General features: G+C 35.7%; 1 protein-coding gene and 1 long non-coding RNA gene across 4 annotated transcripts; one reads left to right on the top strand and one right to left on the bottom strand.

The window, feature by feature from the left end:
• The first annotated feature begins 1,606 nt into the window (after nt 1-1,606).
• On the top strand, nt 1,607-23,259 carry LOC149743581 (uncharacterized). 3 transcript variants are annotated; one of them, XM_089893649.1, is made up of 7 exons: nt 1,607-1,802; nt 5,731-5,892; nt 15,251-16,492; nt 19,116-19,269; nt 21,401-21,567; nt 21,967-22,086; nt 22,290-23,259. In XM_089893649.1, exons 3-7 carry the CDS (start codon nt 15,421-15,423, stop codon nt 22,976-22,978), a joined length of 2,202 nt encoding a protein of 733 aa, XP_089749775.1. In that variant the 5' UTR covers nt 1,607-1,802; nt 5,731-5,892; nt 15,251-15,420; the 3' UTR covers nt 22,979-23,259. The 3 variants fall into 3 exon arrangements, with proteins under 3 accessions (XP_089749775.1, XP_089749774.1, XP_089749776.1); XM_089893648.1 differs by lacking the exons at nt 1,607-1,802; nt 5,731-5,892 and adding an exon at nt 12,860-13,019; XM_089893650.1 differs by lacking the exons at nt 1,607-1,802; nt 5,731-5,892 and adding an exon at nt 12,862-12,987.
• Nucleotides 23,065-25,157, bottom strand: LOC149743580 (uncharacterized). Its single transcript, XR_016387092.1, has 3 exons — nt 24,539-25,157; nt 23,793-23,854; nt 23,065-23,166 (listed from the first exon to the last, which is right to left on the bottom strand). It is a non-coding gene; the product is annotated as an uncharacterized LOC149743580 (long non-coding RNA).
• Between the last annotated feature and the right edge of the window lie 383 nt (nt 25,158-25,540).

The raw sequence follows: 25,540 nt of genomic DNA, 5'->3' as shown, positions 1-25,540 counted from the left end.
GAGAGATTATTTACAAAGTTTTATACCCGCGTTTCCTCTACTCTAAGATCGTTATTAATTATTAAAACACGTTTAGGAAATATGGGAAATTATGTGCAAACGGTATCCCGTCTTACCCCACAGAACTATAAGGTGTTTAATATAAACATAACCGACAACCGCGCGACTCGAAGTGTTTATTCCGTAGCACTCAGAATCACGTGACCCAAAACTGCGACATAAGCGAAATATAGCCCGTTGTGACGTCACTGTATGACGAATTCTGGGCAAAAGAAATTCCAAAAATATTACATGAAGACTTGGATATCCACATTTCAAAGGCGCGTGACAGCTAAAATTTAAATCAATTTAAGCGTCATAATAAATGTGGGTAAGTCGCGAGTGCGACATTCATAATCGGCGACGCCAACTCCCATGGGCAGAGATGCACAATTTTCTCTGTGACGTAACAATAGCATAGCGCGATCCATTCCGACGGTGATTCGTCAACGTCAACGTTTGGAAAGACGTCGCAAAGATTCCTTTTTATTTTGTTATTGTTTAAAAGTGCTGAAGTCTTCGATTTTTTATTGTGACGTAATAATCGTTTTAAACCATCTTCTGTGACGGCACTATTTTAAAACGCGGCGTAATTCTTATGCTTGTGACGTCACAATACTTGTTTATAGAAACCTACTGGTGGTTTAATCTCGATAAACGACAACCCAGGTCCCATGGGGTTTAACGTCTGCGAAATAAAATCAGAATAAATATTTCACGATATTTTTATCAAAGTTTGAATCTTTTTTAATCAATACCATGTTATAGCGTGTTGGTGAGATTTGGAATGGTTTTCGGTTTTGCAAAACCTGGTTTCGAAGCTTAAGAATTTCAACGATTTTTTGCAGCTACAATATTGACTATCTACTTGGTTTGGGAATTTTTTAGATCCAACGAACCGTTTCAAGGTAAAAGCATTTTAATTGCTGCCAGGGCCTAAGTATATGAAAGGAAAGTACTTTACGATTATCGAAAGTTAAATTCGATAAATTTAAATATTTTATCTGCAGCTGAATTTTGCCCAAGACTGTGACATCATGTGGGCGTGGTAAACCTGTCAATCAAGCGACGGCCGGCCCTGATTGGACGAGAGAAAACCCCGGCAACGATTAATCATTCAGGGTTGAGTAAACGGTTGATAAGAAGCTGCGAAAGTTGAAATTCATCCCAAAGTTAAAGTGAGATTGTGACATAAACCGGTTTGTAATGTCTTTGTATTTGAACATTTTTAATGGCGGGGTGTGCGAAAGAAGATGGTTCAAAATATAAGTAAAAGGTGCAAAAATACAGCTTGCGAAGCAGCGGTTGTGTTAGAGAGAGAGTGAGTGTGAGGGTAATTAATCAGAATGATTGGTTTCGTTCAACTTTTGCTTCGTCAGCTCGCAGTAGAAGCTTTGCCCTAGAGCTGCAGAGTTAAAGCAGTGATTGCAAAATGGTTTTATTGTTGGATATCTTATCTTTAACGTCCATGCGATTTGGTTAAATCATTTTAATTAGTAGAGAATGCGTCTTCATAAAGCGAGTGGGCGTCTTGAGATTTGAAGTTGACAAATCACTTGAATTTCAGATTTTAAAGTTGATGTTATCACACTCTGTAACACCTGGACGCTTAAATCCCCTTGTATGATTTATTACGAGTGTCAAGACGCGCGTGGCTGGGAGTAACACCGTAGATCCATCAAATACTTCGTAGATATATCTGGGTTACAACTTCTCTAGAAATATTCAAGAAAATCGCGCATTTGGATCACCTTGAAATAGAGGTAAGTCTTGAATTAATATAACTCCCCGCCATTTTGTTTATTGGGTGTAGATTCCGAAACTGCTTCTTATTTTTAAGGTTATTGTTAACTTATAAGATATACTGGTTCGCTTTGAACTACTGAGGTATATCGATATGTTTGAGATTATTTGTTTGTTAATAAATAAGTAAAGAAACGACCATGTTTATATTAAATCTATGGTTTTCTAACCCAGGCTAAATTATTTTTTTTCAATTGCTAGAACATAAGAAATATTATTCGAAATAATAAAATATTTTTACCAGCACTTTTAATAAATTTTAATTTTATAAAACTGTTATTTAAAGTTTATTCTATTTGGTATTGTATGTTTTAACAAATTTGGACTTTTATATTTGTTTTCACTTATTTTGTCATAATGTTAGCAGCAGGTAACTTATGTTCGTCCATAAAGTGACATTAAGTAGGCTTGTGATGTAATAATGCGATGTAATAAAGTAGATTGTGACGTATATAATGCATCATTGTCTACTTGAGATATTTTAGTCCACGGAACAGACGTTATTTGTCACGTAGAGAACCTATCCCGTATGGTGTAGGTTTAATATATAGTGGGGTGGGTGAGATGGGACACCTTTAGCACATATTATCTGAATATCCTGATTTTAAACAATTAACAATGGTTTATGTGAGTCGTGAGGATACGGTTTTATAATTCTTTGTATTTTCTTTGTTTACCACCAAATGAGACGGGAAAATGGAAAGAAAATGTGTCCTATCTTCTCTTACACGACTGTATACGATTTATTTAAATGTGTTTTCAGTTGAAATAATAAAGCAAAAGAGTTCTCCAGTATAAAACTACTTTTGTATTTTTTGATATTCGATGGTAACAAAGTTCTCAGCTGTAATATATTTGAATATTAACAGTGAAAAATACAAGCGATTTTTAAAATAATCTGTGATTTGTTACAACGTAAAAATAATTTAATTAGTAATAACGCTCGCAAGACAAAAAAAACGCTCTTTTTAAATTAAATTTAAAAAATTTAAATACGAGATTTCAGCAGAGCTGAAATAGTTAAGCCAGTTAAGCTCTATATGAACAGATTCAAAGATTTTGGTGATTTTTTTTCCATTTTTTTGTTTAATTTATTACTTATGGCACTGGACCATTACTTTCCATTGCCTCACTTGGACAATGGAGGAAATCTCGATAGCGATATTTGACACTCGCCTTTGTTACGCAACAATCGCTCTGTCTGCAACACCATTGTTAAATTCCAGAATTCTTGAAGCTATCATCGCCGGCTACACTTTCAGTGAAGTGATATACGATCTCTATGAGTGATACACTGACCCTACGTGGTCAAAAGTACCAAAAGATCAAACAATAATTTCAAATTTTGATAGGTTTTAAATAGTTTTTCAAATTTGGAACACTAAAATATCATGCCCGCTAGACGACGCTAATGAGTGAAGGACCGTGATTTTAGGAATATATGTCCTTTTAAGGATCGAACTAAGCAGTTACAGCACAATTAGCGATTCGTAAACTCGTGTTTAACTAAAAAAACAAAGAAACCACCGATAGTTCGTTTGCTTGAGCGGATGAATTATTTATTGAACTAGAGGATCTTATCTCGAGACTGCCTCTCGTGTCAATTCGATTTTACGTAAGTAACAATGACGGTTGTGACATGACAATGGCTTGATTTTACCTTCAATAAGCTTAATTATTCGCTAAAAATCGAACTTTGTGGGAAGGATCGAGCGACTTAAACGTAAAAGTTGGAAACCGACTACAGTTGCTTCGAAATACATGGGAATTTATTGAATCAATGCGAATATTATGGGGATTAGAGCTTATTACGTGCCGCAACATCATTGGATAAAATCGAGTGCTTTATCAACGTCATAGTACCCACATAGATATCATATACAAGCAACGGTACATCGGGTTTTATGACTGTGCATAAGATGTTTATTTAGATTACTATTTTTCACTTTAAATGTGCGAAAAAAGTACTATGTGTTGTTTCTTGACATAAAAAGGGAGCATTTATTTGGACAAGTTTGAAACAGTTTTTATTTTGAAAGAAAACAAATAAGATCAAGTTTCACAAAATGGAGAATAAATAACAATGGAAATAACATACTGCAGGAATTACACCAAAAAAAAACAACAAAAAGCAAGAAAATATAACAAGAAAAAAAACACCAAAAAACATAGAACGCATATAAGGGAAAAAGTGAATAAATATGTAATGTAGGGGTTGCATTTGTGGAATATCTGAGTGAGTGTATGTGGGTGGCGTTGTGTCAATGTTATTGTTGCTTAGTGAGGCATGAAGTGCATTCAGGGTACAGAAGGGTTTGACTTGGCTTTAGGTTTACTGTTGTGGTTGTGAAGGCTAAAAGTTAAAAATGTGAAGTCCGCATATGACTTTACGTGTATTGCTGTGGTTGTTAAGGGTTAAAGTTGTGTAGAGTCCGCATAAAAGTTATATATACGGGCTATGCCACTATGGTAAAATATAAGTGCATTCCACCATAGGGTTTCCCTTGACTTTAGGTGTACTGCTGTGGCTCGAAAGGTAAAAGTTAAAAATGTGGAGTCCGCATATGACTTTAGGTGTAGCGTTGTTAAAGCTTAAAGTTGTGGTAACGTAGAGTCTAAATATATAGGTTTACATACGGACTTTGGTAAAATCCATTAAGTTAAAAGTGCATCAATGTCTGTAGGAATTAGTGTTTTGATTTGGAACAAATTGTTGTATAATTGCAAATATGATTGTTTATATACGAACTTTTATAAAATGTATGCGTGGCTGTAAACTGTGCAATACGGAAATCGTAAGATAAAAAAGTCAAACATAAAATGGAATACAAAATTATTTAAAAACTCAATTTAAAGGAATAAAAGTTTGGTGAAAGCAAAAAAAACGAGTTACAAAATAATTTAACACAGTAAAAAGGTATTGCATTTTACATAAAAAGAAAGATATATGATGGAAAATAATGGTAGATTGTAATGTACGGGAATAATAAATATTTCTGGTAAAGACGCGGCAGTTTAAGAATATTAAGTTATTTCATGTGTATATTTTATTAAAGTAAAACTTTTTTTCAGAATTGTTCTTTTATCAAGTGTTTTATTTAGTTGTAGTGACGTAATAGTTTACCTTTGTCAATTTGAATTGATTGTAGTTTGTTTGTTACGTCAGATCACTTTGATTATTTGTCACAATAGACATTGTTTATTCAACCAAAAACTAGTAGTCTCTTAGATTAGGGGTGTTGGAATAAAAATAAACTAAAATAAAAGCTTTTGGTATAAATTAACGAGGTAGGAGTGCGAACTACAAACTGTGGAACATTTTATGCTGAAGTCAGATGGTTATTTCACATTCTGTTGGAAATATTCAGTTTTAAACTTGAAGTGTTTTGAATTTTCATTGAGGATTGTTCTTTGTATTATGATGTCATCAACAGCATTGTGAGGTAAAGGACACCAATTGTTGCAAAGTGGTAAGAATTGTTATGATGTCATACACACTTTATGACGTCATAAGAAACCGACAATTGAGCTTAAGTGAATGAACAATATAAACAATGAAAATTCCTACTGTTCTGCAATGTATGGAATTTGCAATATGGTTAATTTAAAGCGAGATTGTAAGTTAGAAGTATTTCTTGGTATAATTCCAACTGCACTTTATACTTATTGCTAAATTCTTGCATAGCGCTTCGAAATTAGCGCCTTTTCCACGAAAAACACTTTAAAAGCATTCCATGCAAGCGCTGTTTCTCGAACTGGTCTGTTACGTCATAATTATGTTTCCGTAAACAATACATATAACAGAGCGCGCCATTTTTTAGTTTGGACTAAGCTCCGTGAAGTTTAAAAAGGAAAATATACCAAAGTTAATTTCGTCGCCTTTTTTAGAGAAAGTGAATGCTAAAGTTAAGCCCCGGGCTTGGGAGACCAGCGCATAAGTCGATTCGTCAAGTAAGGCGACGTCAAGCACCTACAGCTCTCTGCTGATTTATGAACCGTCCAGGTAACCGAACACTTGGAAGTGGACAAGCTGACAACTTTGGACTGAAGGTAAGGCTAAAGTAACAACTTGAGTTTATAATGCAAAGTCTACTGTACCAGACTATATCACTTTAAAGTTACTGATAACCGTGGAAAAAGCGCCAGTCCAAAATCCCAAAGCTGGAAAGTTAATTGGCAAAAAGTTTGACCGTTTTGTTGAACCTAATTTAATTATCGCTCTAATTTAAACCGAATTTAAGTCAAATTTAAGTTACGGATGTGTCAGGAAAGTTAAAATGGCGACTGCTGTGCGTGCGGTCTGTACTAAATTAGCCGTGTCTATGAAACTCAGATAACATTTTACTTTAAACCGCACTTTATAAACATGTTTTGTTACGTACAGTTTGTACTATGACGTCATTACAATCCAAAATTTACGTCAATTATAGAACAATAATTTCGTTTATTACGAAAACAAAGGCATTATTCTGTATAAGTCAAGCAACATCAAACATTGTCTACAATAGACTGCGATTTTAGACTTATCTTATTATTTAAAGAAAATGTGTTACAATCTACCAAGAAAAGCTAAATGTATTTGATTTAAACTGTTCATAGTTTGGCCTGTTTAAATTAGATCAATATGTAAGCCTCTCTATAAGCTTACTAAGCCCATTATGACAAAACATATCCATATTGTTATCTGAAGTTTAAATGGCAGAGTTATTATGAGTCATAATCAATGACAATAGGCGGCAAAGATTGAAAGGTTGCTAGCTTTGTGTGTTGGGTCATAAAAGACCATTTTTGACAGAGCAAATAGGAAATGTCACATTTTAAAATTAGAAACCAACAATTTGTTGCATTAAAATATACGACGCTAAATATTTTGTGTAACCAAGCACAAAATTGAAGATAGTATCTTCTGAATGTTAGGACTTCAAATATATTCACATTGATAGTTTACAATTTGTTTCTGTGGCAATACAGCATGTCATACCTTACCAATTAGGTAAAAATTTAGCTTATAAGCTAAAGTATCAACAAATATGTTACCTTAACATAAAATTTTCACTGACGCATATTAACTTATTGTAAGGTTACAATTTATGTCACTGTTTCTAAATTATTAATTTAAGCAAAGGCAAGTGAATGAATTTAAGGTACTTAACAAAATGGCGGCAGTTACCCGATCGCAACTATGACGTAATAAACAACACATAGCCCATGTACAAGGCTGTCGAACCAAGATAACCTGCTCGGATTTACTACCATTTACGGAAGTTTCATAAAGGGTGGATTAATTAATTTTTGCGGTTAATTTATGTTTGTGTTAACATACAACAACAATAAACAGGTAGCGTGAAAATGTTAAACTTTTTCCAATTTCTTTAGCGTCGATTTATCAAAAGTTTGCGGCGACTGTCTGCAAACAATCGGCCAGGTGTTTCGTCATAATTGGGGCGCAAGATTTTAAGAATATCCATCAGAAAGCGGCAAATGAAACGTTGTGAGAATAGGCAACCTGATACGTTCAAGGTCACGTGGGTTGGACAGATCACGTGGTTCTTTGATCCACCGCGCGGCAGAAGAACCATCATTGTGATTGATGGGCCACAGACCCGGATAAATTTGCGCGAATAACTCGCTAATGTAAACAGGCAAAAGAGAATTTAATTGGCCATCTGCTCGCCCGTCTTACCCCACACGGTCAAGATCGATTTCACGCGAAAAACTACGAACCCGGGCCAGTGTTTCCAGAATAAAAAGTTATTTACTCAATGCATTAAAAATTTCCGCGAATTTTAATAACATTTATATATTATATGCGTACAACAAGGCGTTAAAAAAGAAACGATTTTAAAAATAAATCTGGCAACACTTTTTTTACCTATGAAACGAATTTAATAAAGAGAGCAATCGTTGATTTTAGCAGTTACAAAGTTACATGTTATTACAGGTGGTCGAGCCATTCACGCGGGTCTGATTTTGACACACACGATTTGTCATACAAAGTGACGAAATGGGTTATTTTGGGGGCGTCCTTATTTTGCGTTTGCTTTCACGTACGTAAGGCGATAGTTTGAATGGTAGGACGACCTTTACATGCGGTAACCTCATTTAAAAACAATAAATCTGTTTAACTTTTAGAACAGAAATTGATTATCTATTTGGACTCAACTTAGAATAACAAAAATTTAGGGGACAATACTCTAATTTTATGTCTAAACGACCGTCGTTAAAATTGCACGGTGGCATTCAAATCTACTAATGGAGTAATTTAAAAATCGACCTACTCTCGTATGTGACAAACCGTGGCTTATTGAATACTCAAAACATTGAGTAGGGCATGATGGGCAAACTTCGGCAATATGTTTGACTAGGTTTAGTTTCAAAACACGAATTAATGAAACGACAATAGACACGCAATTTGCTATTTCGTCATTTAATTTGAATTAACAAAAAGAAACACACGTCTATTACAGCGCTACCTGGTGTGCATGCACCATGCATAACTTAAACCGCTAGGTAGTGCTATGCAGCACCTAAATTGCAAAGCTTCTCGGTTGCAGCATGGGTAAGTACGCACGCTTATGCAGTTGTTTCTAAACGACCTAACGATTCATTTCGTAGTTATAAATGTTTCAAGTATATTAGGGACAGGGGGAGATGGCCCATCTTTCGTTCTACTCTCCTATACGATTTAGTAGTAAACAAAAAAGCATTCAAAGAATTATAAAATCGTATCCTCACGACTCCAAAAGACCGTGGTTAATTGTTTAAAAAACGTTCAGGATATTTGGATAATATGGGCTAAATATGTCCCGTCTTCCCCCACTATACTCTGACCCAGTTATTATTATCATTTAATAATCACATTAATTCTTAAACTCACATATCCACCTCGGCCCGAGTACAAGTTCGGTGAACAATAAAATTCTTATTAAATATCGAATTCAAATTTTGTTTATTAATTATTTCTTTGATAACTTTGCAAAACGGATTGAAATGAAACATATATTGTTGCGTCTTAAAATTACCACAATTTAAATGGGTTATAATAAAAGCAAACCTATTTCCATGAATGGTCGAATAAATAATATATTGCGCTTATAGTATAGTCAACTAAACTTAACAATGCTATTTCCTATATAACCTTAACCTAAACAACCCGATTATTAAAACAAACATTTATTAAACAAGAGAGCTAATCCTGCAACCGTAAACCCTGCGCCTTAACCTTCCCCTGATTGGTCAATGTAAAGATTTCCATTGTCCTAACTACCAGACACCACCCTGTGACGTCGCAGTGTTTCCGGGTGAAAAATTTAAAACACTACCAAGTGTAAAAATACTCAAGTGTTGCACAGCGGAAGTGTAACGACGTAAACTACACCCGGCAACACTGAGCACAAAAACTTAAACTTCCGGACACCGGTCGCTTCCCTCTACATCCTTCTGTGACGTCACAGAGTTGAGTATGACGGATCACTCTTGACGTCATCTGCTCCACGCATCACTGGGCACCAGCTTTCCCATTGAAACAACAAAACCCCTCAAATTAAACAACTGAATTCGATTTTCAAACTTTATTCCCGCCCAGAAAATTTTCAATTAGCAACCAGTTCATCATCATTTAAATGACCACCGCATCGCCAAGACACATTGTCGCTTGGAGCGAGTTAACAGCCTTATATACGGTTACAACGTGATAAACGAGTCAGTGCTGTAACAATCGGGCATTATCACACGGACAAACATGTTCTGTTACGAGGAGGTACGAGTAGTTTAGAAGAGGCGAGCCAGATTAAGAAATTGCAGAATTACTTTTTGATGTAGAGTTAATTATTAGATGTTATCGTATAAGCCCTAAGCGCAAATGCGACTGTAAAAGTACATAAATCGCCGATGTTTTGTATTGTAATATATGAATTATTGAGTTATAGTATTGTTTGTGGCATTACATTGTGTTTAACATTGCTAAAAATCGTGTTACGTTACAAAGAATTTCCGCTCGGCAGGTGCATAAGGTATTTCTGTTTTGATCACTCGAATCAAAGATAAGCGGGATCACGAAAGCGTAATCTTCGTTTATCCGGATTATAATATGGTTTGTTGCCTCAATAACGCTGCGTTCGCGAGCAGGTGCAACTGTATCGAATCTAGAACGAAGTTTCGCGCTCAGAACGCGAGTTATAGTCGGCAACTCTCGAGGCTTGTAACGCGCGCTCGCTGAAGTGGACGCTTGTCGGGTTCGAGTGATAGATGGACGCTGTCGGGTCATACGGAGGTTAAGAGTTGACGAAAAGTCTTTTGTTTGCTTTACACCGACCCGAAACAACACGCCGAACTCTTCCATGTTGTCCTTGTTTAAATTCTCTGCCCATCTTCCAGCTACAACGCGTGGATTCAATTTTGTTCTAACTTATTTTTCCTAATAATCTATGCTCAACGTTCGTTCATTCGAAACAAAATATAGATTTCATTTTACCTCCCTATTAAAAACAGTACCGTCAGAGGTCTTGTTTTATCGCGTTACAAATTACCATATAGTTAAGTCATAAAACGCAAAATACATTTCCCCAAATTAAACCAATACCGAAATGTATTTTTAGTTTAACAACACAAACTTTACGACGCTATTTATTTAACAGCCGTGAAATAAACATTGCGATTATTTAAGACTAGTTACGCCATAAACCATTTTTCCCACACTCGTTGCGCCATCTTGTTCTCTTCCATCGTCACTATAACATTGAACTCGCCTCTTTTGTGACGTAACAATGATTAATCGCGACATGCGCGATAAACTTGCACAAGTTTAACACCAGCAAGTGAAGTCGTTGTGAGATAACAACACGTTATGTTACGATAACAATGAAATATGCGACGTGTGGAGTAATTTATAAACCCTATCCTACACATAATGACGCGTGTGTTACGTCACTCGACGCAGGAAATCTATTTATTACGTCACACAAGTTCAAGTAAAAGTATGTTCTTTAACGTCATATAAAAGATACATAGTATTCTAGAATTGCGCGGCCTTAGAACCACATTGTTACGTCATAGAACTAAAGAATTGCGAAATTTCGACGTCTTTTTCGCGCGTCATGATTTAAACAAAACCGCTGGTACGTATATCGACTGACAACGTCATTTCCGTTACTGCGCAACGCAAAGTCGCTCTTTTTAAATTGAATTTCCGGTTGATTGAACATACCGGAAGTAGCTGCGTGGGAATGCAACGCGAACACGTGACGGCGATTCCGCGATCGCCCGAACCTTGCCTTCTGCAAAGAACGTGCAGTCGACATCAAAGCGACGTCTCGAAGTGATAAATGAGGATTGTGACGCATCAATGAGGCTTGTTTACGCGCAATAAAGCAAGGGGTAAAGGGTCGTGCGGCTCCCGCGAGACGCAGCGGTGTTGCGAGGCTGTTTCGCCAAATCTGTCATTATAAATCAAACCGAAATTTAATAATAATCCATTAAATCTAGAAGCGTGGCTCGCAATATGTTAACAGCTTGGCGTAAAATTATTTTTAACATTTTTTCGTGGTCTTTTGTAACTTGGGAATAAGAGTGAAAATTTTATCTCTGCATCCCGTGCAACAAAATCGCTGAAATTCTTTCGTTTTGCGATCCGTAGTCGTTCGATCGATGAGGTTAAGTAGTTCGAAACATCAATCTTTAAATAGGAATCTTTGATTGTGATGGATTACCTGCGTTTGTTCCACGTCACAATCGAACAATAGAAAGAAAAATCGCGAGGTTCCGGAGTGTTCCCGTGTGTTTTAACCGACCAGTGTTTCCAGCTCTAAAATTCGACTTATTCTGACGCTAAACCTAGATTGACTTGGTACAAAATTGCGCAACACTGCCGTAGGAAGCAGCTATACCACAAAAGTGATATAAAACGAATCCGACTTCGGTGTTTATTTAATCGATAGAACTGGTGGAGCGTCGCTAACTAAGACGGATGAATTGTGCTTCGATAGTTTGGAAACTTTATAGGATGAGACAAGGCGAAAACAACAACAATTGTCTGATTTTATTTAAAACTTGTAAAACCTTCCTATTCGTTGTATAAAAATATCCTTCATTTATTACATGGTTGCAACAGTTTAAATGAAGTAAGTTGCGGTAGGATGAACCTTGTTTTTAATCTGATTCATCGTCTCTTGGTGGTAAACAAAGAATATTTACAAAATTATATAACTGTATCTTTAAGACCCGTGGTTAACTGATATATAGACACGATTAGAAAATATGGAATATTATGTGATAACGGTATCCATTCCATCTTACCCCACAGTAGTATATATTATAAAGCCAGAACACGTCCCATATTAACGATAAGGTTTTATCAACTGTATACAACTATACACACAAAACATATATATTCAAGTACTTTCATAAAAAGGGAGTTATTTTGATCATTATGCGCTAACGGTATCCAACTTACAACACAGTACAGTTGATGTACATATATTCCAATACAGTTTAGTTAAAAAATATATTATTTTTAATATAATTATTTTACGTCACGCCTTGATTCGCTTGCAAGTAGCCCTTGACAAATTTGTACAAAGGATGTAATCGAAGACAACTCGCCTCGCGCTGATAAACCGGTACCTAATGATCCGTACACTACCTTGAACGTGACGTAACTATGCCCTTTATTATATGACAATGGACCCCAAGATGTGTCGATGTTTTATAGTGTGTGATGTCACAATGTATGGCAGGTGTATTTGTATAGAAGGACAGATTAATAGATAATGACATATGTATTCTGTGACGTAATAATTGAAATAGTGTTCGAATAAAGGTTGCGTTCGAGATTTAGCTAAATAGGAATACGATTGTGACAAAATTTTGATGGATATAAAACTTTGTAATATTAAACATTCTTGTCTAAATTGTATTTAGTTATTTTATTGCTTGGGGCAAAATATTACCCTTTCAAACGTCACAAAGGAATTTCAAGTTTAATTTTGATGAACACCGACGCCATTTTGTTTTCTAACAATATCATTGTCTCTTTAGTATTACGTAACAAGACATTTTATGACGTATTAGATCAGTGATAATTGTTAAGTAAAATTGGAAATCGCTATGTTACGTCACAGTGGATTTTATCACCGAACAAGAAGAAAAGTAAGACCGATCAAGTTTGAATAAATATCATGGTATATATATCTAATATTTCATCTATTTAAATTTTGTTTGAAAAAGTATTTTTTAATTTTAATACACATAATTTAACAACCATAATTATAACAAATTTAAGTTGTGACAGTGAAAAGTGTTTAATAAAATTCGATAATAGTACGTTGGGGGTAAGATGGGACATGTTTTCATTCTCTTTTGTCCCTCCAATTTGGCAGTTGACAAAGAATATTTAGAAAACTACATGCCCATATCCTTACGACATTATAAAATCGTTTGTAAGTGGTCAAAACACGATCAAGAAATACGGGGCATTATGTATTAACGGTATCTATCGTACCCCACTGTACTATATAATTTAAACTAACTTTTAAAGAAATAATTTTGTTTTACAATGCTATTATACTTCCGATAATATACGAAACGTTGGTGTAAACATTACTTAATGGATTATTCTATTTGATCTTGGGTTTATGGCGGCTATAGCGCTTCCATGTACAAGGTTTATTCTTCTGTTTATATAGATAGAGTAAGCCGATTATTGGTTCGCACAGCTGTTTCACGCGCTCGTTACAATCCGCGTTTCTTACGAAACAAACATAGGCGACTATGACGAAATAATGCAGAAGTAGAAGCAGGTGTAGGGCAAATTTAAAATTCATATTCTTAATAAATAATTTTAAAATAATAAAAACTAAATCACTTGCGGTATAAACCTAATTTATTGACTTCTGGGTCGAAATGAAACTAAAATACGGAAATCTTTATATAGTTTATGTTTCCCTCGGTACTGGCGGGCCATGGGCTTTAATAATTTAGTACTAGGTTTTATTGAAATGCAGATATAAGTAAAAGGGGTTATACTGAATGCTGAGGTTGTAAACTAAACAGAATTAAGCCCTGCTTTGATGGATGGAGCTGTCAATACCATGCACTTACAGGTTAACCTTGCTTTAGTAAAGAACATTTACTTAGCATGGATTTAATTATAGAGATTTCGTTAATAGAATTACACATGAGACACAAATTCGAGAATATCAATTTAAAAGCGAAAACTGAATTCTCGTAAAGGTATTATACATTTATTTTTTCAAGCGTTTTTTTAAATTTGCAGCAGCCAGGGCAGGAGTTTTATTTAGAAGTTTAAAACAATCGTTTACATTTCCGTGTTTGGTGTAAACCACTTAATTCGTGCCTTGGCTGGCCGAACTACTTTGTGCATCTGCTCAACTATGTAAATGCCCACTACAGTCCTAATAATGACCACTATGACGTAGAAATGTGCATTATCACGTTTGCAAACATTATCTTTGCCCCATGAAGCGTGTGCTCTAAGTGTCGTAAAATTGTTGTCCCAAACACTCCCCTCCGATCAAGCAAATTTATTCCCCTAATGTGCTGCCACCAGAACTCGTATGCGTGTTTACACTTAGACATCACCTGTAGCTAATTTCCGCACGTAATTTGACCTTCTTTTAAAGTCAGTGGTATTCAAATTTAAAGCAAAATAATATTTTTTGTATTAAATTTACAGCAAAATAATATTTTTATTACATAGTCTGAGCGTTTACGTAATACATTTTACAATTTTTCTTGGATAATTTTTAATTATAAGATAGACATGCTCAATTAGTTTATCACAGTCAATTATCGAGTGGAGCATTTAAACAAAGTACTCTTGAAAAAATAACTTGTTTAAGCTTAGCTGCGATTAAATCGACGATTATTAGTATATAAATACCTTCATCAAGTCGCTATGGTTTATCAGGTAAACCTGAGAAGGCAATTACTTGCTGTGACTAATCTGGAATGCTGTTTTACATGTAACAAACGTTATTATTACGTCATTAAGATTTACTACGTCATAACAACCAATTAAAATCTACTTGAGGAAAACGATATTGTTGCGAAACAATAATCGCATTAACGATAAATCTAGAAACACGGGTAGCGTGAACGTTAATGAGTTTCCTCGTTAGCGCTGAACGGGAAACGTTCTGGTCATAATAATCGAACCACATTTGATGCTTGCGCGGTTACTACGAGTTCGGATTTGTTTACAATTTGCTACAATTCTCAGACTGTTACAACGACTTTTTAAATAAAATTTTGACCTTTTTTGAACAAAAAAATAACAAGTACATTTAAACTTATTATCCTAGAATTCAAGTTATTACAAAATATTCAATAATTAAGCAATATATTAAATGTATTTCATGTGAAATATTGAGAATAATTTTAATTAATGCAGGGCGTCCAGTTTGGATTTGGAACCTAATCTCGGAGATCAATCAACAGTCTTCTTGGGTTTAAAGGAATTATAAAAAAAACAAACAAAAAATTGGATTTACGTGAAGATACGTTTCACCGTAACGTCACAGATTGATCGACAAAGTGCATTATCAACAAACAATCCGAGCAATGAAGAATGGGCAAGAGAAAGCACCAGCTGCGACCAAATATAGCGTCGCCGCGTCGAACACCCAGAATAGTGGAGATTACTTTGGTAAGAAGCGAGCGGGCAATAATATAGAAGATCTTGGTAGTTATTACATGGGGGTTGAAGGACATAACACGACGAATGCAGCAATTGAGAATTATCAACATACAGAATCAGCGAAAGGACGAAATCAGTCGAACGGAACGAGCTCGTCGCGAATCGACCAACCAGGCTACACCGAACAATCAACTCATACTATTGCGTCACAGAGAGTTTACAACCTAGACTACGAGGTGGAAAGAATCGATGGTGGTGACGTCATAGATGAAAACAGTACGTCAGTGACATCACAAGAATGTCGAGGTTTTGGAATTTACTCAGGCTGCGATTCTGTTAGCGAAGCAATCAACGCGAATAACAGTAATAACCGAAGTTCGTGTGGAGCGAAAGAAAATGGAGTCGTGATACCCGCGGCGATATTTCATGATAACGACCTTCAAAAACAGAGCCAAGAATCTATCGGCAGCCATAAGAGTCAACAAGGCGAGGAACTAGCAAGACTATCGACGTCGGAGTTACTTGCAAGCTCTGTCGTTGATGCTAAATCTGATCTTTATTCACCACTCTCTCCTAACTCGGGTGCTGTGTTAATGTCGCCCAGGGGAAGGACACTAATTCAAACGCCGGGTAGCGAAGGGTCGCCCGGCCCTGAAATGAGCAAGTCGCCGGCATCGGAGCTTCAAATTGGCGCCGATCCTAGGCTTTCGGTCCGAGGTTACGAAACCGGACAAGCTGCACAGAGTGGTGCTGTATTGGATGCAACAATTACAGATAGTGGAGCTAACCAACAGTGTTCTAAAGTTAGATCAGGAGCAGAAGACAGCATGGACCTTGATATAAATAGCAAGCAAACGGGAATACGAGAAAATGGCGGCGCTACAACAAACCCTAAACACCAGCAGAACAAAGATCCTGGCATCTTTGACTGGATGTTAGAATCAAGGAAAAATCAAAAGAAGAAACATTCAAGTTCTGAAAGCAACTCATCGTCTGGTAAGAAATAAAATTAGCTTATGTTTAGTAAGAGGATATATAACGACACATTTTCAACTCAATCCTCTCTGTTCAAATTTTGTGTTCCACGATTTTAAACACCAAGTTAACTGGGCTGTGGTTATTAGTATGGAGTTTAAGATATTTTGAATTAGGAAATAACATTTAAAATGTAAAATACATCTTTTAAAATGTGGTACATAAATAAGATAGTTTGAATGCGGTTAAATGCTATAGATTGTATAGAATGCTTAAGATGAGTCCTTCTAAATGGAAAAACTATGCTTTTATAAAAGTAATGGTTTATGTAAGGTAGCTATGGTGTATCCGTATTTTCTATATAGTCTTATGTAGTGTTTTAGTGGTAAATGGCAACTAAAATTATATGGTTAAGTACATTGGTTGGGAAAATTAATCTCTGCTAAATAGTAAATGGAAACCATATGTAAATACTAGAGACAGTATGTGTTTTTACAGTGATGTATACAAATATTAACTAAGCACACATTGACACCTTACAGCGAATATATGTCATGTCAATGCTTATACAACACTAGCTCATCTTAAAACTAACACAAATTTAGTGAAACCACTTCAAAACTACTTGACTTTTAGACTGTCAACAAAATGTACAGACCAATTTAAGGGAGCACGCATAACTGCAATTCAAATACCACCATTATTTCGTCACTTAGAGCTAAATGATGGTTATAATATAGGCTCTGTTTAATAACAGAATCCCTTGTGAGAAAAGCAATATTATACATGAAGTAATAGTCACAATAAATTACATAATAAACCCCTTTATTAGACTATAAACATCAATTGTCATATATTGTAGAATATATTTTCTGTCTTTATAAGACGTGTACATTTCTGACAAGTTCATTAGTTTAATTTTTGCTGTAAGGTTGCTTTGCAGTTATCTCTACATCAGCCTATTTGAATGTTGCAATGGAGATTTACAAACTAAGAATGTAGTAAATCATATATTGAACATGGTATACGTTTGAATTGCTTTAAAATAAGGCATTAAACATATTTTGGGAGACTAGTTTATTAAAAAATTAAATTTAGCTGCGTAACGTGATCATGTGTGATTAGCTAACATCACTGGTTGGTACATATAGGCTAAGTTGGGTCGTCCATTAAAGCTGGGTCGAATCATGTTACAACATCTGAAAAGAACTTTACGGTGGTGATATTATGCTTTGTGCGTGGCGTTAAATCGGCTGAGTTGCTACAATTTTATGCGTTGGGTTTAGCGGTTGAATTAAGCTGTATGCATATTTGGTTTATAGCGTTCTATAGAGTATGTGGATCTGCTGCTATTTCATATGTTGTTTTCAAACGGGGTTTTATTCGTTATCTTACACAAAGGAAAAAGTTAACCTGTATCATTTTAAACATAAAATTGTATTTACATACACTATTTTGAAATGTACATTTTAAACATCTTCACCATAAATTAAAGACAAAACATTGAGTAAAAAAGTGTTTTTAGTTTAACTGCTTCAAAAACTATGAACCGTCAAATTTAACCTGGCGCCCTATAGGTCAGTGACCGAGAGGTTGCGACTACGTGTGTCATGATCAGGATTCTGGTGTTTTCAGCCATAAGCAAGTGGCTAACTTAATTATTTCACCGTGTTACGTAGCACCCTAGACATGCGCCGTGGGCGTAAATTAAATTCATGATCCTCGTTCCAGGAGAGGAAAAGTTGCTCTTGTTTATTTTTGGTCGATATGTTTGAAGTTTTTCGCAGCTGTCCGCCAGGTGGGGCAATAAACAATGAACGCACACTGAATTCTTAGATCACAAACGGAACTGTGATTCATAAATGTAATGCCAATTTTACGCGTATTAATGCGTTTACAGAAAGTCGGTAAACAATAAAATTGTCAAGCTTTTTTCGGTCTATTCATCTCATATTTCTATTCCAAAATAAATATCAACGTGCCTTGGCTAGGTTTGAGATATAAACACAAAAACAAGAACCTATTGTGGCAACTTTAGCAAATTACATGCGAAATTTTAGAAGCCTTTTATAATTTTCTCTACCATATAACCAATCTAAATATTGTATTGTTTTGAAACAAAGGTATCTTTGTTGCGTTTAACGCCTATCATATTTGGTTACCAAAGTTGTTGAATTTGCAAACATATAATAAACTAATTGTTGACATTCTATTGCCAATATGACGTAACGATGAAATCGAAGTTCATATTCCGCGATTCAGCGAAGCGGTAACACAATTAGTTACACGGAAAATGTTAGAACCTTTGACGAATAGTCTCGTCAGTAAAAAAACCACAGTCGGGGTCTTATGACTGGTGAAGTCCGAACGACTGAAACGTCCAAGCCGCGATTCGTAATCGATGTTACGCCTAAAATTTATCGCATGTTCTCGGTATAAGCCTAAACACGCGCCGCAAATCCATTATAATCAACCGAAGATAGATAAGGCTGGAAAAGAACGTCGTGCTGTTATCTCTATCTTTATCAACCTCATAATTAAGTCGGACAATCGCTCCACTAATACGTCACAATTACCTTGTTTTCTTTGACAACAACTTTCACTGATGGTTTATGACATTACAAGATTGATTATTACGTCACAGGGGACGGAGACAAATGCTATTCAGCTAGCAAACGCGAAAGAACGGCATACACCAACTCACAATTGGTGGAACTGGAAAAGGAATTTCACTTCAGCCACTACCTGTGTAGACCACGAAGAATCGAACTTGCACAGGGGCTTGGTTTAACAGAGAGGTAAGGCTGAAGTTGTTGTGTATACAGCGACGATTTTAATACATATAGTAGGGTGGAGGAGATGGAACACCTTTAGCACATAAAATCCAAATATCCTGATCATGTTTTGAACAATTAACAACGGTCTATAGGAGTTGTAAGAATATAGTTTTATAATTCGTTGAATGTTCTTTGTTTACTACCAAATGGGACGAGAGAGTTGAAAGGTGTCCCATCTTCTCCCACCCTACTTTATAGTTCCAATAGAATTGCATGTTTGTAAATTATGTTATCGGAATAATATAATTCACAAACGTAAACCATCAACACAGTTTTAATCAAAAATATGGTCTTACTATCCATACAACTTGCAACCATATTAAATGTTAGAAACGTATAATTTTAGCTGGTGCTTTTACAAAGATAAGGAACATTATATGAATTGCTTATGCCACGTCGGTGTAGAACGAATTGTGTCATGAACATGATAAATTATATGCCTGTCTCATTCGGTAGTAAACAAAAAAATTCATTGAAAGTCAAAGGAAAACCCTACCTTCACGAGTCTCATAGACCGTTGTTAATTGTTTAAAACACGGTCAGAATATTTGGAATTTATGTGCTAAAGGTGTCCCATTTTCCCTCACCCTACTATAATTTGCAAACATAAGTTATTAACACAAGTTTATCTAAAAATATTACCCAAAATAATATCCATATATATACAACTTAAGCAAAAAGTAATCAGCTGGTGCTGTTATAAAAAACATCCGGATTAGATGAACATTAGATAAATTGCTTACAGCATTATCCCACTAACACCATGTCAGTGTACTGTAGGGCGTTGTGGTAATCCAAGGTTACTTTGGTGTACTGCGCGGTTGGAGCTTACGTAGATGGTGGTTTAACTGTGTTGGGGTTGGTTGGGTATTCTAGCATATCAGGAGAATTTCCATGGATGTGCAATAAGTGGTGTAAACTAAATTATACACATGGGGGTTTTAGTAACTTGAGAAAACTTAAAAGCTCCCCGAGACCACAGTAAGGTCGAACAAGTTAAAGCGACTAGAAAGGTTCTAAGCTATATAAGAAACGGAAAAGAAAGTACCATGAGATGGGGATTTACTTGACAATTACCAAGTAATTCCAATACAAGCGATAACGCTGATTAAAACAGAGTGTTACGTGTTATATCAATAAATTTTAACGGAACAAATTTAAACAAGTGTCTAGCTAATTAAGCGACTGTTAATACATGGCACTTGGTGAAGATTTTGCCTGTTAACTTTTCCCTAACTGTGATAATCTGAACTCAAGATTTCATGATAAAATCTCGTGTATTTGTTGTAACCATTACTTGTTAATTAGCCTTTCCTGTACACCCATGTTTAGATTAAAGATACCAAATGCATAGATGTAAAAGATAACATACATGATAATGCTATGCTGTTGGTAACGTTAAGGCATTTGCAAAGGGCTTAACAAATATACGATCAAGTAGATATGATTGATTTTTTTTGCTCAACCGTTTCGTAATACTTGCTTCAGAAATAAGTTGCACTTCAAATATTTATGTTCTAAATAATAGATCGAAAACAAACACTGTAATTACTGAACAATCTTGGTCATTATTGAAATAAGAAAACAACTTTAGTGTGGTATTTAAACTAGAAATATTATATTTTGAAATAAATTCTGACGTTTAAATTCACGGTTACTAGGAGAGTTTAAACAAAATTATGCACATATTTCCTGATTTAAAAAGACAAACATGCTTTTGGGAAAAAACGTTTGTTTTTTTTTTGGAAAAACTAACTACTTCATTGTATGTATTGACAAGCGTAGCTGTTTTGTACATAGAAAATCCAAGCGCGTTTAGCAAGTGTTTTATAGGGTTTTAAACCACCACCCTGCTTTTTATGCAGTAGGGTGGGGAAAGACGGGACAACCTTAACACATAATATCCAAATATCCTGATTGTGTTTTAAACAATTAACAACGATCTATGGGAGTCGTGAAGATGAGGTTTTATAATTCTTTGAATGTTCTTTGTTTACCACCAAATCAGACGAGAAAATAGAATGAAAAGATGCCCCGTCTTGCCCCACTTTACTATTATTATTATTATTTCAACACAAGAAATCTTTTCCAGGCAAATAAAGATTTGGTTTCAAAATCGTCGAATGAAGTTTAAGAAGGAGCAAAAGCAGAAAGCGGTTCTACAGAGGAATAATGGGGATTCGGTTATGGGGGCACATGGTCACCAACACCATTACCCACCTAATCCTTACTTGAGAGCACAACCTATTCTATACCAAGGTATTATTATGGCGTGTACATGACGTCATTTAACTCGCGTGAACGTGACGTCATATTATTTTATTGGTTTTATGGTTGCCATAAACTAAGTTACGTAGCTTTTTGTAAAATAAATTTTATCAATCCAATGTATACCCTACTAGTAATGTTGTGTAACGTTGTATCGGGTTAATAAAAGCTAACACCTATAGAATACAACATCTCTACCAACACTTTCGATGTCTTATATACCTTCTTTTAAAGTGGGGTAAATTGTAATCGATTCAACAATACCGTTTTTGTAGTTTACTAAGTTTTAAAATAAACTGAATATTATTTGAAACGCCTTGGTTTAATAACGCAACAAATTAATCTTGTTTAAAACGACCTATATCAATAAAAAAACTTGTGTGTTTGCAGAAGAAATGAATGGGAAATGCATCCAGAATAATTACATGGGACCAGAAGTTAATGGTGGGCACTTTACAAATGGAGTTGAAGCCATACCTGATCACAATATGTGTGATATGTCTAATACAGGTAATTTACTATTCTTGGTATTTTTAATTCTGGCCCAAGTCCTAGGTCTTCGACAAGGTTTTGTATAGAATAAATTCATTATTTATTACATCACAATATTCTACATGGGTGAGATCCTACAGTGTGACACGTAAAAATAAATAAGAATTTAAGCCAATTGGCCCATAACTTCAACATCATATTATTTGTTTGTTACGTCACAGTGTCACCGACCCACCAGCTACAAGCGTTTGTGACGTCATCAACAATGGCCGCGCGACAAGCAGCTCCTATGCACCGCCATGCGGTCAACTCGCAAATCACTCGATCGCCATCTAGCGGCGCCAGCAACGCGTCATCACCACAAAACATAAAATCAATCTTCCAACAAGATCAAACCTCTACGTCATCGGTCGTGACGTCCCCAATGAACGATCAACGACGTCACAATGACGTCACGGGGTACTACCAACCTCACAGAACGAGCGATCACTCGAATTTCTTCGAAAAACAAACGGAAAGAAACCGCGACGATAAACGCGATGATGACGCAATATACAGATCGGCAGCGAGACAAAACAACCACTCACAAGCAAACGGGTTACGATACCATCAACATCGTCCTATTACGTCATTCAGTGATTACGTACATGGGGGTCGGGGTCAAGAGATCGGGGAAATCCCCCCGCTTAACCCATTCACCCATGCCAGCCAGCGAAACCTGCCTCACCAGTTCCTACCATTATACTACGGTTCCACACCCGAATATATATCCTCATGCTCTGCTATGGGTGTCACAGGGACCGAAAAATCACCTGCGACCCCTCTCGATTATTCAAGGTCTGCCTACCCAACACACGGGGAAAAGACGATCTTACCGCATGGCCACTTCCAACGTCTTACACACTTATAAGACCCCACCCTGCCTTTCGTATTAAAAGTTCCATTGTATCGCCAGTGTTCTTGCGCGCTTGCTTACGTCATAACCGCTATTAATGTGTAACAATCAACAAGTGTTAAATATAAACTTAATGCAGCTCACCGCAAATTTCATCCGTGCAGCGCCGAATATTCTTGATCGAGAAATACTGAACTTCTTTCCTGTCCAATGCAATAGGAATTGAACGATTGTTAAACAGTATTTAACGAGTTAAAGAATCATCAGTGTTTTAAATAAATTTGATTCCAAAACTTTGTGCCGATGAAATTGGTTGGTGTTTTTTACTTGTTATTTTTTTTTGGGGGGGGGGAGGGCAAAATAGGCATATATGCACCACATCGTAGTATTTAATCGTAGTATTTAAAACTTTACATTAAAAAAATACATTACAAATTCATTAATTAGCATACAGTATAGTACATGCTACATGACAAAGCCATCAACGCAATACAATAAACCACATATAGTATGTTGGGGTAAGATGGTATATGTTTCCATTCTCTTATTGTCCTATTAGGTAGTGTGAACGATTGTAGCTTGCTTTATGCTTGCATGGCGGAGCAACGACAGTCGTTATAACACACGTGTTCTGTTTCATACCCCTCGTGCTTGTTTACGATTTACCAAGTATGTAACTTTGTAGGCACTAAAAAAATTACGTTCAAAAAATTATATACCAGTATTCTCAGGACTCTAAAATAGCGTTGTTTATTATTAAAAATATGAAGCGAGGTCAGATGAGGCGAAACATAAAACATGATGACGTAACAAAGCATTCGAGAATTACCTGAAATTTGTTGAATGATATTCTTTTGGATAGCTTCCTGTAGGTGGCGGTGTGGAGCTATTCTAAAAAAATGAAACAAAATTAAACAAAGTGCAATATTTGATTGGCTTTACTGTGGACAAAAGTTGAACACCGCCAGCTAATTTTGGTAATAATTTCAACTAAAATGTCAATAAAATGAAAATTATGATTACTTTTTATTGAGATTACTAGGTTGGAGACCGATAAGGATTGCTCAAGATCTTACACGTTTACAATGTTGGGACTGTCAGAGTTTTGTGCAACTCAAACAACACCGACGTTCTACTACTCTGGTTTTCATACATTGTTGTTACATAGGATGGGTCCATTAACAAAATGCAAACGAACAAATATAACTGGTTGCTATTTGATGTAAGAATTATCGCTTCTAATTTAAAGCCTTAAAATACTTGACCTTTGTTTAAATGAATGAAACAAGGCGGCAACAATTATTATCAACATACATTTCTGTATATATGCTACTACTGTACGGTTAAATTATTTGTACTTTTTTGTAATTGTAATTTCAAGGGTCCGACGTTTCGACGTCTGCATAAAGAACATAAACACCGATAAAAGCGATATGTATACGCGCCGAAACGTCGGTTCTTTAAGAATACAATTTCAAAATTTGTCAGAATGTTCTTTTGCAGTTTTTATATGTGTATGGTTGACATGACACAAAGCCAAAGTTTTGTAATTTAACGCATCACACAGAAACTTACTTTTTTTTCTAAAAAAAGGGAACGATGTCAACTGTATTAATTCTCCCCCGCAAGGTGGGAACGAAGAGCTATTAATTTCATTTTCTTTCACAGTGCAGAACTCAAGTTTGTATTTCCTACTTGCTAAGTATAACTGTGGAAAAGAATGTTTTAGGTTACAAAATACTTCCTACATAAATAAGGTAACGTAATTACGTGTATAATGACTGGAATTAGTGCCCTATTAGCTGTCATGATATAGCAAGTCATTTTGATTAACCATTCGGCAAAACTTAAGATTGTCTAAACAGTATAAGTTGATAAGTCCATAAAGTGTGGTCTATTAATTGACTGCGGTTAATACATGCTGATAAGAAAGATTGATGGTGTTCTAAATTCACTTGAAACCACGATCATGTTTCGTTTACTTTGCATTTGTTAGTTTAATCCTGGTTGTTATCTAGCCCTGCAACACACACACCATCAATCATATTTCTCACCTGACATACGCGTGTAACAAACTCGGTTCAGCAGCATCATACTGAAGTACTGCCAACACCTCTTAACCGCTGCAAAATAAACGAAGCGCTGCGACTGCGATAAAACAAACGCACAAGGAGTAATTAATGCAGGCCAGCGTTGATTATTCGCGGCGCTTGCTTCTAGTAATCGTGCGAAATACATAGAAATCTAAATTACATTTCCACTAAGTACAGTGGGTTGGAGGGGAGATATAACATCTTTTCATTGTACTTTTTGGTCTCATTTGGTACATAAAGAAAGTTAAAGAATTATAAACCCGTATTAACACGACTCCCATAGTTGATAATTGTTTAAACCACGATCAGGATATTTAGACAGTAAGTGCTTTAAGTATCTCATTTCCCCCCCAACCCTATACTATATTACCACTAATACACAGCACTTTCTAATTTTTTTTGTTCCATTTACTACAATTTCAATTTATTATTACGTCAACGTTATTTCGGGAATGTAAAGTGGTTTGGAGTTTCTATAAACCTC

The sequence above is a fragment of the Ciona robusta genome, chromosome 1 (assembly GCF_009617815.1).
Source record: "Ciona robusta chromosome 1, ASM961781v2".
In the NCBI taxonomy this organism is placed as follows: Eukaryota; Metazoa; Chordata; class Ascidiacea; order Phlebobranchia; family Cionidae; genus Ciona; species Ciona robusta.
This window is presented reverse-complemented; position numbering and strand designations above follow the sequence as displayed.

What these genes read in the sequence shown, in the direction of transcription:
- LOC149743581 (XM_089893649.1), top strand. Translation starts at nt 15,421, where the DNA reads ATGAAGAATGGGCAAGAGAAAGCACCAGCTGCGACCAAATATAGCGTC. An exon ending in GGGCTTGGTTTAACAGAGAG is followed by an intron (nt 19,270 to 21,400) that starts GTAAGGCTGAAG and finishes AATCTTTTCCAG; the next exon opens with GCAAATAAAGATTTGGTTTC. An exon ending in GTGTGATATGTCTAATACAG is followed by an intron (nt 22,087 to 22,289) that starts GTAATTTACTAT and finishes GTTACGTCACAG; the next exon opens with TGTCACCGACCCACCAGCTA.